Here is a 16485-nt window from a genome sequence, read left to right as displayed (position 1 = left end):
CTATATCGAAATCAATTTTCGGGTTAAATAAGCGAAGATTTTTATGAAAATCCTACGTGCATTCCTGAGGTCAATGTTGTTATGCTAAGTATTCGTCTAATAAATAAAAAAAAAAAATATATATATATATATATATCATGGTTAGCCGATATTCTCCAGTTTGGTAATGAAAATGAATAGTCAGAGACTCCTTCCACTCCCTCAAAAACTATAGTTACGTGGGATCACGTGATTTCTAGCTATTATGGTCGCATCCTTCCATTATGAAAGGCAATGGTTAATCTGAAATGGAGGTAGAAATTTATATCGATGATATGGCTATCTAGAAAACATACACACAGGAAATCCTGTGTTTAATGCTAACCATTAGTGATGTGGTTATCTGTATTAACGACTGTTAATGACCACTTACGGCTATTCAGAGAGAGAGAGAGAAGAAAAAAAAGAACAGCTTGTCTTTCTTAGACTCACAATAAGTAGAAAGCGATGTATTTTCTTATTCCAAGGTTTCTTTTAAGTCGTTTTAAAGAATCTCTCTCTCTTACAGTTAACGGGACGTCGAATACAAATTTATTACACTCCATTAAGAGGGCATTAACATTAGCTGGAAGAGCTTACCTTCGTCATTAAACTTACGACGCTAATGCGGACCAATTTATGCAAGGATGGAACTGAAGAGTTGGTGCTCAAAATGCCTCATCCGTTTCCTTCCCTTCTTGGTAATTAAGAATCAAATCATTCTCTGATGTGTATGTAAATGTATATTTTGTTGGAATTTAGCTACTTCTCGAAGACTTTGGTAGAATTCCAATTATGGTACATTACTGCTGCGTACGCCTGTTAAAAACAAGTTGATAAAGACGTATTTCTGAATAAATATAAATAATACGGCTATTTAAAATAAAAGCGCTCTGTTATTGATCTCAATTTTCGTTTAAATTGGCCAAACCAGCCTTTGAACACACGCACACATCGTAAATCCTAACGATATATAAATAACCAACGGTGGAGCCCCCTGCTCCCTTTTCGCACTCTTTAAATTCAATAACACTTAGTAGTCAAAAAGATAACGCATGCGCACATCACACTATAGTATTAGCATCATAAAATCACTGATAAAAACAGCACTTACCCCCTCTACGAGCTGCTTTAGTATTGGCCACCAACAGAAGAAAACAGACGAAGACCCTACACAGGAGGCCCACCCACATTGTGTCTCGTTTCAGTATCAGAACGCAGCTCCAAGGCAGACCTGGAAAGGAACAGAAATAAGAAACATAAAAGAAGATTAAAAAAAAAAAAAAGTCGTCATCATCATTATTTTGCCTAGCCTATGACTACACTGTTCTTTGATACACTACATTAACTGACCACATTCTCTTGTGCGTGACATCAAGCGGTATATAAGACAGCCTATCAGACAGGCGGGTCGAATTTATTTTCCCGCTGGAACCTCTTGGTGTCAGTGAAGATGCACGAGGCTATTAAAAGGGCTAACGAAACTTCGCGTACAACTGCCTTATATACCGATGCGTCTTAGAAAAATGCATCCATTTTAAGAACAACTCATGTTAATTATGTCACTAGTTGAGAGCAAAGGAGAGAAAGAAAAAGAAAGATGGGGGTGTGGGGGGGGGAAGTCGGAGCAGAAGAAAGGCCGATATCGCGTTTTGTCATCTTACGTGCGCAAAGCGTACCCATAAACCTTCAAGAATGGCCCGAAAGGGATATAAACAATAGTTACTTCGGTGACAAGACACTGAGCATCGCCCTTGCTAATAGGGTGTGGATGGTGGTGGTCTATTCGATTCTTCATCCTCTTCCACTAATATTAAGCGTGGTTTTTAAAACATGGTGTAAGACTCGTTTTTGTCCATTCGTCCATGAGCTTTTCTGGATTTCTTTTAGAAATTTCCTCGATTTTTTTTTTTCTTTGGAACACTATGCTGATGATTGGTTATCGATGACTTGAGTATATGGACTCTATTGTCTCCCAATGTCAAAAGCAACTATTTAAGCTTGTTGCCTGAGTTTTAATTCGAGATGGATTTTCAAGGCGCAAACTACTGGAGGCATTTGGACATTAGTCTCCTTATAACATATGGATAGACCATCTGGTCTGTGGTAGCGAAATCCAATCTTCGGACTTGAGTTTTGGATGCTTGCTGGGAAACTCCAGTCATCTGAAGTGTCCTCGCGGACGACCTTATCAATGAATCTTAACCACTACTCTAAAGCTATCTGGGATTTCAAAACAGCGAGACCAATATAAAATCTACTGACTGGAACAGACAGCATCAAACCCATGGGATTTCCTTCATCAAAGAACTCCCGTCTCAACTTGCCGTGGTAAACCCAATCTCTGTCTTGTGCTGATGAAAAATAAGAGCGCAATTATTATTATTTTAATACGGCCCTCAATCTTTTCTTAATGATTAAGTATTGATCCTGATCTGTAGATGAGACTTATTTCCGCAGTAAAGTAGATTTACATCCTGTTTGTCAAAAGAATGAAAACGCTTTGCAGTTCTATTTTGCAAATTTGCACTTTTCCAGTGTACGTTATAATAATTCAGTTGGCTTTTGAAGAATACCAAAAAACAGCCACACAGTTACCAACTGCCCGTTTTCCACGGGAGCTGCGCGAGCTTCGTTCCATCGACTTAATGTATCCCCCCGCTGAAGCACGACATTAATACACTAGATTTGGAAACAGCGTCTGTGTTTAATGGAATAACGCGACTCTGAATTACGCAGACTGGTTTAAAAATGGCGAATACACAAACAAAAAGGCTGAACAGATTACTTTAAATTCTCTATAACTAATTCCGATTTTTTTTTTTTTTTTTTTTTATTCCTTTTGAGTTTTCTCTCTGGGCGAAAAATCTTTATGTATTTCGATAGCTTTCATTAAATGCAGAAATTTCTATAAAAGTTTTTCCGAGTAATTTTTAGGGGAAAGAAAAATAGCGAATTTCAGCGGAAGATCGATTTTTTTTTTATTTTAGTTTATTTTATTCAAAGTCACAAACTTTGCACCTTGAACTGACCTCGTCAGTCAAATCTGTAATTCCGACTTCGGTGAGCCTCGTGCTTATTATACAGTCGGCGTGCAATTATTAGGAAATCGAACGCACCGCCACGTGCCGGTGTCAAGTATCTGTGGCTGAATATAATAAGCCGACGGACCGACATCCCTGGCTAATGGAGGTGAGAAGGTTATACTGCGGTACGGTTTTTTTTTTTGTTTTGTTTTTTTAATAATTAAACACGAGTATCAGAGCTGTTATACCCCGATTACAATACACAAGTTCCTAAAATACTATAAAATATAAAACACTTATTTATAAAATGAAGCATTTGAATTAACTGTACAACCTTACATACAATTTCAGTATCTTTTTCCAAAAATTATATATTTTTCTGTGGTTAAAATGGGGACACACCAAAGCAAAATTATTGATCGTCATATATTTGTGAACCTTATAATCAATGTTTTTTTCCTTATATCGAATATTAACATTTGTGAGTTTCCATCGTAAACAAAAGTGGGTCTAGCGAAGAGCCTTGTGGGACCTCAGCAATTCTGTTAAAGCATGATAAGATCATTTTATCGAGAAACGCACGATTTGTTACTGAAATAAATAAAACGTGGTCATATCCAGCGGCGTGTTATACCTTCATGGGGCCCGAGGCAAAATGGAATTTGGGAGCCCCAAATTTTTAAAAAGAACGTATTTTCAAATTAATCTTTAAGTTCATTGACCTTTGGCAGGTAGAAAGTTCAGTTTACGATAAAAATCACTAAGGCGCATTTAGGGCTAGAGCCTCAAGCTGCGAACAAATTTAGACTATGTATATAAAGTGCTTAGCATCATAATACACAGCCATTTCTGAATAAACAGAAAATTTTTAAGGTGGCATCGTTTTAGGTTATATCTCATATTGTGAATACCTTCACAACGAGTTGCCATGATATTGCACTACTTCGAATAAGTAACGCTTCACCTAAGGAGAAGACTAGTGTTACTTATTCTCAGATAGGTACCACCACCCAGACAGCACTGTTTCAGGGCTATTTGGCCCTTCGTCAGTGAGTGGGTAGGTACCCAAGTGATGCAATGATGGCAAAAACAGTTATGAAGTATAACTCCACAATATGAGAGATGCCTGATGGTGTATGATGTATTTAGACTAAGGCGCATTTAGGGCTAGAGCCTCAAGCTGCGAACAAATTTAGACTATGTATATAGTCTAAATATAGTCTGGCAACTCGTTGTGAAGGTATTCACAATATGAGATATAACCTAAAACGATGCCACCTTAAAAATTTTCTGTTTATTCAGAAATGGCTGTGTATTATGATGCTAAGCACTTTATATACATAGTCTAAATTTGTTCGCAGCTTGAGGCTCTAGCCCTAAATGCGCCTTAGTCTAAATACATCATACACCATCAGGCATCTCTCATATTGTGGAGTTATACTTCATAACTGTTTTTGCCATCATTGCATCACTTGGGTACCTACCCACTCACTGACGAAGGGCCAAATAGCCCTGAAACAGTGCTGTCTGGGTGGTGGTACCTATCTGAGAATAAGTAACACTAGTCTTCTCCTTAGGTGAAGCGTTACTTATTCGAAGTAGTGCAATATCATGGCAACTCGTTGTGAAGGTATTCACAATATGAGATATAACCTAAAACGATGCCACCTTAAAAATTTTCTGTTTATTCAGAAATGGCTGTGTATTATGATGCTAAGCACTTTATATACATAAGATAAAAATCACTTAAAATATTACCAAAAAAACAGCGACGAGTTTTTGAAACAGTGATTTTGGGGCCTCCTCTGATCGGGGCCCTAGGCAGATGTATTTTTTTGCCTATAGGATAACGTGCAACTGGTCATATCATCACTGGGTTCCCATAAAAACTGCCTACATTAGAAATTTCTAATTTATTTTCCAACTTATAGAAAATGTGGACTTTAATTTCAATCCTTACATAGACATATAATGGAATTTTTAATAGTTGCTTTCTATTTTGGCTCGTATTATCTTTATTGTGTGTATATCTGTCTAAAAAGAGACCCAAGGTAGGGGAGGAGGAAGCTTATCTCTTCGAAAATATTCTCACAAACACGGATAATGACGTAATAAAACTCGAAAAAGAGTATTGACTGCTTACTGTTCTCTCGTTTGCTAATGAACAATGTTTGGGGATTTAAAAAAAAAAAAAAAAACGCCAAATAATTTGAACCACATATTATGTTGTGGGGAAAAAAGGGTTAGCAGTTATTTTACAATTCTGGCTAAACAATAAAGAACAAAATTTTCATTTATCTGTCTTTCGGTGATGTTATCGACTATACCAGCAAGGTGAATTTAATAGCATTTCTCAGTCTGGATAAGTCGAGCAGGACGAACAGATATGTCTTAAATAAATTCATATAACCTTCCGTTCTTGGATGTCTTCAATCGCAAATCTTTCTTCTTCTTCTGAAAAGCTCATTTCGTATATACAGCTTTATCTTTCCGTGCTATTTACTTTGCCACTTGGTAACTGGTTCTTATGGGAGAACGTGGCAATCCCTCAAAATACTTCTTACGTCAAGTTCAGAAAAGGCTTTCTCCGAGTGTCGAGGACTTTATACACTTTTTTTCTTTTTTTTTCTGATAGCGATTTTTTCCCCCCGCTGGTTTCCATATCATTTCTGATAATGTCTGGTAGTAGTGATTGTCACAGAGGGATCATATATATAAAATGTCTGTGAGCGAACGAAAGACGCACACAAATACGGGGTCTCTGGTGAACTGTGCAAAATGACACCCCCTTTGGTAAATCGCCCAACAGTGACTCGACTTCGCGAAGAAAAAAGAGGGTGATTTTCAAATGCATTTTTTTTTTTTTTTTTTTGCTTATTCCTTACTGGGGATTACTTAAGAATTCTTATGGAAGTGTTGCAAAAGCGTGTTTCTTTTGGTTCGCATTTAGGAGCGAGAATTCAAAATGCATTTACTTCGAAGATGTAAACGGTAACTGAGAAAAAAACTATTTATTTATTTTTTTGTCCATTTTGTAACGCGACAAGTGGGAAATCCTGTTGTTTACTGCGTCATATCCTGCTTTACACTCATTTGGCTCCCATCTTTTACAGAAGGCGAGGATAGCGTGGTTTTTTCCCCTCCCGTAAACTCGGGTTTTTCATCCAGCAAACAGAAAATCTACCACAGAAAGACAATATACACGGGGCAATACGGTCTTAGTCGCTGACACTCCTAAAGCCCTTCAACAACAGCTTTACAGATAGTGTACATCTTCATTGATGAATAAACTGCAGACATTTTCCTCTATAATCGCTTCCCCGCATGGCGCACGTGTATAACGAACTCAGTAGATGCGGTAGTGTTCGAATTCAGTAGAAATTCGGGAAATTTTACTCAATTTGAATCATGGGTTGGGTTTTCCTCCGGGTGCTCCGGTTTTTTTTTTTTTTTTTTTTTCGTCCGCAGCTCGGAGTGAAGATGAAGAAGACGATCCGATTAAACATCGTTAGAGTGACGAAAAAGGTGGCCGTGGGTAATGGCTTTGTCCAGGAGTCATAAGAACGTTTGAATAATGACCCTCACTTCGCTAACTCGCATACTAATGTGCGAAAGAATAGGATAGTGAAGAAGGCTCTCGAGACGCAAAACAAACTGCTGCTGAACTGCCTCCTAAATGTAATTTAATAGTTTGTCCTGATATCAGTTATCTTTCCTGATCATCCTTTTCCGCTTCGTCCTCCTTGTAGCACCGTCGTGGAGAGATTAGACGAATATGACCATAAAGTTTCCCCGCTGACACTCCCAGACACCGATGTAAGCCTCCAGTTGGGGCATACAGCAAACACAGCAACTCTCGCTAATTAAGTGGCCACCGTAGAGCAGCGAATGCAGACTGGAGCCAAATGGAGCACGCCAAGTTAACTGATCATTACAGACAGTCGCTTTATAGGCATCATAAAGTCAAATTACTCACTGCTCTTTACTAAGTCAACTCATAACAGCTAACGTGGCGTAACGATAGACAATCTCCCTCCCCCCTCTTCCTCCACTCCACCCCTTTATCTCTTCAAGTGGGCCATGCACACTTTCTTGACACGCTTGCAAAACTTGCTGACATTTACAAGGGAAATGCGTTTATGTTCCACTATAAAACAAGAGCATACGTGAGAAGGCTTACGACGTTTCTTACCCCTTTCTCACTCCCCCCCCCATTCCTTTATTCTTCGGAGAGTTGCGCTTACGTCCAGCGGATGCAAAGTAACGGTCCGTCAGCTCCAACAGCTAAGTCGTTTTCCCCTTAAACGATTACAAAAAGAAAGAGAATTAAAATAAAATCGGAAAGATATAAGAAAATTTGTTTTCGATTTTAAGGAAAGTTATAAAAAGGAGAATGAGCCCTCGATGGATGGTAAGAAACCAGCACAGACTAAGAATGCCAATTCTTACGCCACAGCGACCTGGACTGACTTTCTTAAGAAATAAAAACGAAGCTCGCAATCCCCACTGTGTGAGACTCACATCCAAAAACGTCATTGAAAATTCTACGATAATCTAACAATGGACAGAAACGTTTTTTTTTAAATGAATGATTAGCCAACAATGAAAATTTTCCATTGTGACGTTTGCTGACGTCTATTCTCTTTCGCGTTAACAATTCAGACCGTTAAATGGCAACAATAATCGCGCGCGCGTAATATCCTTAATGGAGAAGGTACGGATTCGGATATATATTCCGATCCTTCGCAATAAGTGGAGATGTCCTCGCAGAGTGCACGTGCGTAACAGGAACAACCAAAAGTAAAATAGGACGGAAAGAAGCATTAATGCTACTTGCGAATTACACAAGTTTTCTTCTTTTAAGACATTAAGCAGATGAGGCCACGCAAAGGGTTTCTTCTTAAAGGAGAGGTGATCCCTTTTGTCTTTGTTCTTCCGCTCATCACAGTTTTAATATTTGTTCCGTTCCATTTGCAGTTCCATTACACTGTTGTCATTTCTTGGGTAATTTTCAGTGATCGTACGCTTCTTCTTGCCCCCCCCCTCTCTCTCCTTCTCTCATTCCAGTGCCGTATTGGCATTGTTCCAGCACTTCTTTTTCACTATTAAATTAATATTAAATCACTATCACTCTGGTATTATCGGAGGGAAATAAAGCCGGATATTATCAAAAATGCAAAAACTCTTAACGCTACCCTTCCATCCACCTTAACGAGCCGTTCCGCTTGGTTTAAGTACGTACTGCAACGGGGATTTAAGGAGGTAAGAGTGAACAAATAATGGGAAAGAAGCAGCAGCTATAAAAAAAAAATACGAAATCGGGTCGAAAGGCGAAAAAATTCTTTGTACATTCTGGGTGAATAATAAGGGAGAGGCAAAATAAAAAAAAAATGGGGGTAACACAAAACAGAAAAAGGCAGAAATAAAAGTTTGAGATAGTGAAGGAGTAAAAAGAAAGAAAAAAAAAAAATCTTAAAGACAATCGTTAGAAGCAGCGTACAGCAGACACAAACATTCTGTAAAGTACTGTATAAATTATGTATTCGTGTACTTCTTGCACTTAAAACAATAATCCAAACGCGTACATGAAGTTAGTCACAACTTACCAAACGATTCTGTGACTCATTGGCAGCGGTGATTCTCCCGTGAGTTAGGGCGTTTATGCTTGCACTCGTTGTCGCATGTATTTCGAGCTTTTCCCAGCTGATGGAGAGTTATTTCATTGTGCAAGATGTCGATGAACTGAATTTGAAATACCACATAATGTTGGGCGAGATTGAGTCTTTTTGGAAACGAGCCGATGCCCTGAAACATATTTTACCTGGAGAGCTGCCAATGAAAATTTTCTGAAGCCATGTAGGGCGACGCATTTCCGAATCGGGTCCCAGAAATGGATCACTGATCCAGAATGCTTTGGTTCTATGGGAGGTGTTCTTAATTGGGAACTCAGTTGTAAGACAGACAAGAAATATATTCCGAAAGAAAGAGAGATGGCCACAGAACCAGAGTATATCTACTGGAAGCAAAGATTGATAACTTGTGGTGGATCAGTAGGAGAACCAATAGCAAGCAGTGATCACAATATCCTAAAATGGGATGCATCTCAAGAAACGATGTGGTTAATGATGAGGGCGAGAGTTTCAATTTCAAAAGAGGGGATTATAATGGAATGAGATGTTTTTCGGGGTCGATTAACAATGGATCGATCCTCGAAGACAGAAACATATTCGTACCAGTGATCAAGTTCCAGTAACGTAAGATGCGAAAATGGATAGCAGGTGAGGTTAGAAGTTTAATTGAGCAAAAGAAGCACGGGATATGTGGTCAGTAAACGGTTGGATGCAGATAACAGTTTTAATATATACCAGTCTAGAATTTAGTACAGCTTTTGATACTTCCAATAGTCGTGAAAGACTGCTAACCCTTTCTGTTTTTATAAATGATTTGACGAGGGTATCCGTGGGAAGCTATCAAAGTTTGATAATGATTTCAAGGTGTGGAAGATGGTTTCGGTTTCATATATGGTCCGGAAAACGGCAACTAAAGTTTAACGCTTCTAACGACGTTGCCGAACGGTCAAGCGCAAAAGTGCAGAGGCACGCGCGTGCGTTTCAGTAGACTGTGGTTCAAGCCCGAGTGCCCGCTAAATGTGATTAACGATTGTATTAATTATGGACACGATTAATGTAAACTCCTCTGACGTAGTGGTCATGGACGAGCCCCTGGTTCTTGTCTCGTAGGCGAGACAAGAATGGGCAACGGACTGTAGAACGATGGAATAAATTGCCTCCCAATATGGCAGAGGCCGCGAAGCTAAATTAAAAGCAGAATTGGACAGTTACTTTTTGGGAATTCTGTTTATTTTATTTATTCGTCTTTTGGATGATGCAGAGAAAGTTCGCTTCCTTGAATCATTTGGTCTTTGAATGAATTCGGTCAATTCCTTGAATCAACTGTTATTACAGTACTTAAAAGTCTTTAATTAGTCGACTTAACAATCAGTAACAACTATTCAAAAGCCGATATCAAATACTTTAACCTCATCCGTTGTTCACTACCCCCCTGCCGGCAGCCTTTCCACCATCTAAAATTCCTCTTGATTTGTCCAATTTCTCCTTCCCTCCCCACCGGCAACAATTAAACCTTCCATCGAATTTTCATCCGAGCTCTCATCCCTCTCAATCACAAGAGGATTAGAAGGGCGGAAAAGATACTTAAGGAGAACATAAGAAGCAGACATCATGCAATCTTACGATTATTATCTTTTGTTTTTCTTTGCCGCGTGTTATGCTGTCAAAATATCGCTGTTTTTCTGATCACAAGTGCCGACAGATACAGCGTTTGCCGCATTGTATTATTGTTTGCTTTTTCTTTCTTTTCTGTTTAAATTTCTTTCAGTATTTAGCTCTGACAGATCGTGTAAGACAGCTCGAGGGCACGAGAAGCAAAAGAGGGGGGGGAGGGGAGGAACAAAAAAGGCGCATTAAATGCTACCCCCAAATACTAGAAAAGAGACAATCCCTTTCCCTGCATGAACGGATCTTCCATATTTTAAGCTTTTTTATTAGTTCATTACACACTATCTGTCATGTCAAGGTAAATCTTTTTTTTTTTTACAATGCGCTCCCATCATGCGATGTTCATGTAATATGGTGCAGTCGGCTATTTAGGAACTAACCAATATATTCTACATGCAATCCCCTCGTCATTCAACCTTCTTAACATAATAATATTCGAGAAAGATAATTAACACTCAAAAGATGGAGCGTGTTGTCCTCTTAAGGAATTCTTCTGTCGATAAACAATCGCCATTACTTATTTTATTTGCGAAATTAAATCCTAAGAGCAGCCGACGCCTGTTTAGATCACTTCCCGATAAAACTCTTTAAATATCGTATCCGTTTGCATGAATTCTATTAGTGTCAAATAGCAGGAAAGGATTAGTTTAAGCGTCAGAGCTAGAAAGGTAATTTTTTTAAAAGGTCATTTTATTATTTTTTTTAAAATTTAATTAATCCTGTATACATTTGGATCAATTTCCTATTGTTGCGTAAATATAAAAAAAGGGCGCGAAATAGTACCCACGTGATCAATTTCCTATTGTTGCGTAAATATATAAAAAGCGCGCGACTGAAGTTCATTTTCGATATTGTTAGGATTCTCTTTTGTTGCGCGCAATACTCGCGCTGCTTTCAGACTGCGTAACAATGGAAAACGTGCGAACAGCATATGAAAAGCCATCGAACACGAGTAGACAACCATCTTGTGATTATAACAGAATGCTTGGAAACAAACAGATACTCAAGTATCGAAATCCGCTGTTCGGCAAGAATTCACACCAAGGCACTGAATAATGATAAAAGAAAAGAAAAACGGAAGGAAGTTGGAAGGGAAAAAAAAACTGGAGTGGGGATGGGAGGAATGGATAGAGACGCAGGAGGTAAAAGTATTGTTGACAGTGATCGCTTGCAAGAACCGATGTTTATGAAATAAGTGCGGAAGGAACTACGACCAGATCTAGAATTATGCAATATTCAGGGAGTTTCACGGCGCTTCGAATTTCAATAGGATGAATTTACATTTCTGTCGCGTTGCCTGGAAACAATCCAAATAAAGTTGCTACACTGCAAAAAGAGAAAAGGAAGCTGGTGTGCGCGTGTGTGTAGAAATTTCTAGAGATTACGTCCCAAAGGTACGCGAGGTCTTTGTACTGTTCGAATTTTAGAAGTACAGCGACCGCAAAAAAGTTTTTCTTCGCAATTTCTAATATTAATAAAGTTTACTAGCGACCTCCCCTAGTTTTTTTTTTCTTTTTTTCGCTCGTTTTTCTTTATTTCTTTCTTTCTCTCCTCTTTAAAATCCGATGGGAAAATTGTTGTTGCCGTTCACTTAGTTCAGATAGGGAATAATGCTAATCAGTTAAAAGAAAAATAGATAAAATAATAGAAAAAAAAAAAAATTTTTTTTAAGGTCTTCTCCGTGTATCGACGAAGCAGTTTCTCTCTTTTTTTTTTTTTTTCTTCTTTCTTTTTCTCCCTTAATTCAGCGAAGAATGACAGTGTTGTTTACTCATGAAGAAGAAAAAATCGTTAACTTTCATTTCCAGGTATAAGAGTCGAGCTTAAAAAAAAAAAATCATCGAACAGAGAGTCCCGTGCAGATATTCAATTTGAATTCTCTTTCATTTGCACATAAAATAAGCTTCTGGAACGGTTACCGCATGCCTCTGCACGTGACCGCAGGTCGTATATCGATTGTTGCCGGATTTTGTTATCATGGTTGAATTTCCAGCTTGTCGTTTGTCTTTACTGTTTATTTATGTAGCTGTTACGCGTCGGTTAGTAGCGCCCTCTGCACGCAGGTGCAATATAATAAGGTACTAAGCGATAAACTTCGGTTTTATTTTCTTTGTCGTCTTCTGGCCGCTATAAATCTTCTCTCAGAAGATAAACAGAACGGGAAATGCAAACTTCCCTGACTATTGTTTTTATTTATTATTATTATTTGTTTATTTGTGTGTGTGTGCATGCACAGACCTACACGTTCAATAATCGGATATGAATAAATACGAAGGAAACAGTTATGGGAATATGACAGCGTCATTCAATCTATTACGCCGGTGATAAATGGCCCGTATTGAGTATATGTAAATATGTGAACAGTATACACGCGCTATGTCAAGTGAAATAAGAGATAGACAGACGAATCATTAATTAAATTAGTCTTAGCGGGGCTAGCAGTCTTTTGCACGCATTACTAAGAGCTCGAGCACGCTTTAATTGTATTTTAAGGTCGCCATCTTCGTTCCTAAATTTCCGTCGGTTGTCTTTCTCTCCCCCCCCTCCCCTCCCCCATCCCTCAAACTCGCTGCCGGCCAAGCGGCGAGCCCTGTCTCTTTGGTAAACATCGAGAGCGACCCAATTTACATTTAATCTACTTTCAAAACATGCCTAATGATCATCTTAAGGAGAATTTGCATAATGAATGGCGGAGTTTGCCCGCCGAACACACGATACACTTCATAATTGAGACCGAGCGTCAATGCCACAACTAATAAGTAGCGAAACATCCTTCATCCCCGTTCCTCCCAAGAAATAAATGGCCTTCGTAGACCACATTCCCCTCACCCAACTTGATCTCGACGTTTATCTAACCATCCCTGTAATAAATATTCTCTGCTTTAAATCCATTACTGATATATCTAAACGGTGTCATGTTAGCTGGCCGAAGATAATCATAGCCCCGTTTAAAAGGCACGTGGGTATTAATTTCGCTACGTTTCTTAATTTCGAAGATGGTGATAATTTATTAGCCGAGCTATTCGCTGAGAAATCTACCTGCTGCGGATAAGTGCCGCGAATTAAACGAAGAACGTTTTCTCTGGTCCGCTGTCTCGCGCAAGTGTTAGCCGAAATGGGCTCCCATTACCTCGTTTTAATGGTGGAATTGTACAATAACAACCTTTAACTGCGTTTATGCATCAACTGGGGGTAAAAGGAGGAAGTATGTGTGTGTGTGCGCGCGCGTTGGAGAGTTTGGGGGGGGATGTCGTAGCAGGCGTTCGTACCTTCAAACTTGTTTAATTATCGTGTTAAACATAGTAAGATAAGATCGCGAAACCGGTTTATCTCAACAACTTAAAAGGTAGGCAACAAATGTAAACAGAAAACGTCTATCAATTCGGAATTCGATCACGTGCAGCGGGTGCACGAGATTGATCTTTCCTTCATCAGCCCTATTTGCAGAGAAAGAGGACAGAGAGAGAGCACCAGTGTGGGTTCTTCGCAAGTGTTTCCAAAACAAATGGAACTATGTTGGAGTTTCTTAAATTCATGAGTGAGTATGCCTCGGAATTCCTCGAATAACTAGACTCATTCTGTACCATCACGGCTTCTCAAATATGCTTGAGATTTCTTTTGAATCATCGCGCACAAAAAAATAAAAAAAGAGTCGATTCTGCCTTCGTCTGTTTACTTGGAACTACCCTGACCCGGGAAGGTTATTTGGTTTTCCATGCGTTCCTGGCATGCGAATAGAAACGGGTGCAGATTGCGAATGACTCGTCGACCATTGCACAACAGCTTTTAATAGCCAAACGCGTCTTCTTCTTCTTCTTCTTCTCTTCCCTTTAAGTGCGTAAGATGATGCCAGTAAGTTCACCTGATCTCGCAATCTACCACATTAAAATAAGAATATACAGAAATGAAATTAAGCCTAATTGTTTCCAATCAGTTCGAAATATACTAGACCGTGTGATTGTTTATGTGACGTCTGAAATTGTAGAAATGTAGAAACAACCAAAAAATACACTTTCCTAATATTTTTCAGTTCAAAACGATTTTGCCCATTCTAAACACATATCGATAGCATTCTAAATACATATTTTATTTAACGTGGTGTATTAAAACTATATCTTAAAACATAAAATTTCCAAGAAAATATAAATAGCTTTTTAATGCGACCGATGGCGTATTATAAATTACAAAATCTTTTAAATGAATTATAGATTTTTCTCAAATATAATTTGAGAATTCGATACCGATATGGGAGAGTTGAGGTATACCCAATTACAATGATTTTGAATGATGACGCGTGGATTTCCATCATGTGCCAGAATGGCAAACTAAACGACAGATAATTCTTCAGTTTTCGAGGTCTGCTTTCGAAATACAAACTTTGGAAAAGTAATGATCATCGATAGTAATAAGATCTCTTTAAGCCATCATCATTCCTCTCTTTCAACTCTCGTAAAATAAAATTTTTAAACAAAAACTTGACTAAATAATAAATATGCGTAGAAATATTGCTGAAATTCCATATCTGTACTATTTTAGCTTGGGACTTCATCCCAAACTGGTGTACTTTTTAAAAGCATCCATTCCACGAGAATTTCAAGTACATTTTATAGAAGATTTTAAAAAGTTGATTGCTAAATCTTCTGAAAGGAAGAATGGGAGGGACAGTTATCAACAAAGAGACTAAATCCATTAGTATACGTAGGACGGAACTCAATTTTCGGCTTTCATAATGAACATTTCTCCTGGTTTTGTTTCCAAATGCCAAACAATAAAACAAAAGCAAGTGGACAAACAGATAAGTCACGAATTCAATAGATTTGTGCCTAAAATGTTTTCTTCGTTGGTGAAAAACGAAGTGATGACATTAAGAAAGGAAAGAAGCGCTTGGAACTTATGTTGTCACGAAATAAAGCAATTTAGGGACCAAAAGCAGATTTACCAAACCATTGAGGAAAAATTCATTTAACGCGCATTATTCGCATCAAATTAAAATGTTGCATTTACCAAAAGCTCCACTTAGGGCTTAATTACGGAGAAGAATTTTTTTTTTCCCTTTTACCCATGATGCATTTTTTTAATGATGGTGCGTATCTTTGTATGCGAAGATAGACGGAAGATACACAGTCGCGTGCATAACAGTTATTTCGACGCTTGGCGGGGTGGGTGTTTGTTATTTAAAATGACGTCACAGTTAACTATAGACTCGCGTTTTCCACTTTTCTTTAATACGTAGTTAAGTACTGTGATCTGCACATGCGCAGAACTATAATTTGCAATTTTATGTCGCTTAAATTGCTTTCTCCAACACGAATGAATACATAAGTTTCAGATTAGAATCCAACGCTTAAAAATTCACTGGCAATGCGCGCCGTCTGCCGGCGTCTTGTATTATTTATATATATATCAATTAAGCGCAAGCCTTTATCTGAACTTTCTTGTTTCTCTTTTGCTTTTTTTTTTTTTTTTTTTTAAAGATGGGTGGACGTATACCGGCTACGATATCTAAGTTTCTTTTGAGAAGTTTAAGCAATGAACAAGAATGGAAGAGAAGACCGTAAGAGGCAAAAAAAAAAAAAAAAAAAAAGAATGGGGAGGCCAAAATAGTTAGGTGCAGCTAAATTTGTGAAAGAGAGGTGCTCTGCCGGCCCACCCCAACGGCTTGAGGGTGTAAAGATGAACATGACAATTATTGCCGGACTCACACATCAAGGAGAGCCGAACTCGGAGAAAATTATACGTTCCAAACTCCGGGCGTTGCAGAAGCCTGTAATCTGGTGTAAGTGGACAATGTGGTTGACGTTATTAAATTATGGGCCGACAATGAGAACATAACTTTTGCTCGTGGTAGGGAGGAAATATGGGGGAGTCGAGGGGGGGAGAGGAATTTCGACTGAGAGGTTGACACCTCTCTCTCTCTCTTTCTCTGAGACAAGTTTCGGTTGCTTAGTGCCATCTGCCTGGGGGGAACTCGTGTGATTTTGTAATCCATTTGAGGTCAGTGTCATTGTGATCTCGCACGTAATCTCCGCTTTGTTCGCGTTGTTTCGGCGTTCCTCCCTGAATTTTATGACTTTTTACACCCTCGCTGTTCCTCTATTGCCTAAACTCCTAACCCCTCCCTCCCTCTTTTTTTTTTCTTTTTA

General features: G+C 38.6%; 1 protein-coding gene across 4 annotated transcripts in view; it reads right to left on the bottom strand.

The window, feature by feature from the left end:
* Positions 1-16485, bottom strand: part of LOC150087000 (latrophilin Cirl-like) — a 285427-nt gene that overhangs the window by 156035 nt on the left and 112907 nt on the right. For all 4 annotated transcript variants that reach the window (XM_090372889.1, XM_090372890.1, XM_090372892.1 and 1 more), the window contains exon 2: positions 1133-1252. In XM_090372889.1, the coding sequence (XP_090229015.1) occupies positions 1133-1252 (120 nt within the window). The remainder of the gene's footprint in view (positions 1-1132; positions 1253-16485) is intronic.

This window comes from Mastigoproctus giganteus, chromosome 4 (genome assembly GCF_048544385.1).
Source record: "Mastigoproctus giganteus isolate SK-2022 chromosome 4, ASM4854438v1, whole genome shotgun sequence".
Lineage (NCBI taxonomy): Eukaryota > Metazoa > Arthropoda > Arachnida > Uropygi > Thelyphonidae > Mastigoproctus > Mastigoproctus giganteus.
This window is presented reverse-complemented; position numbering and strand designations above follow the sequence as displayed.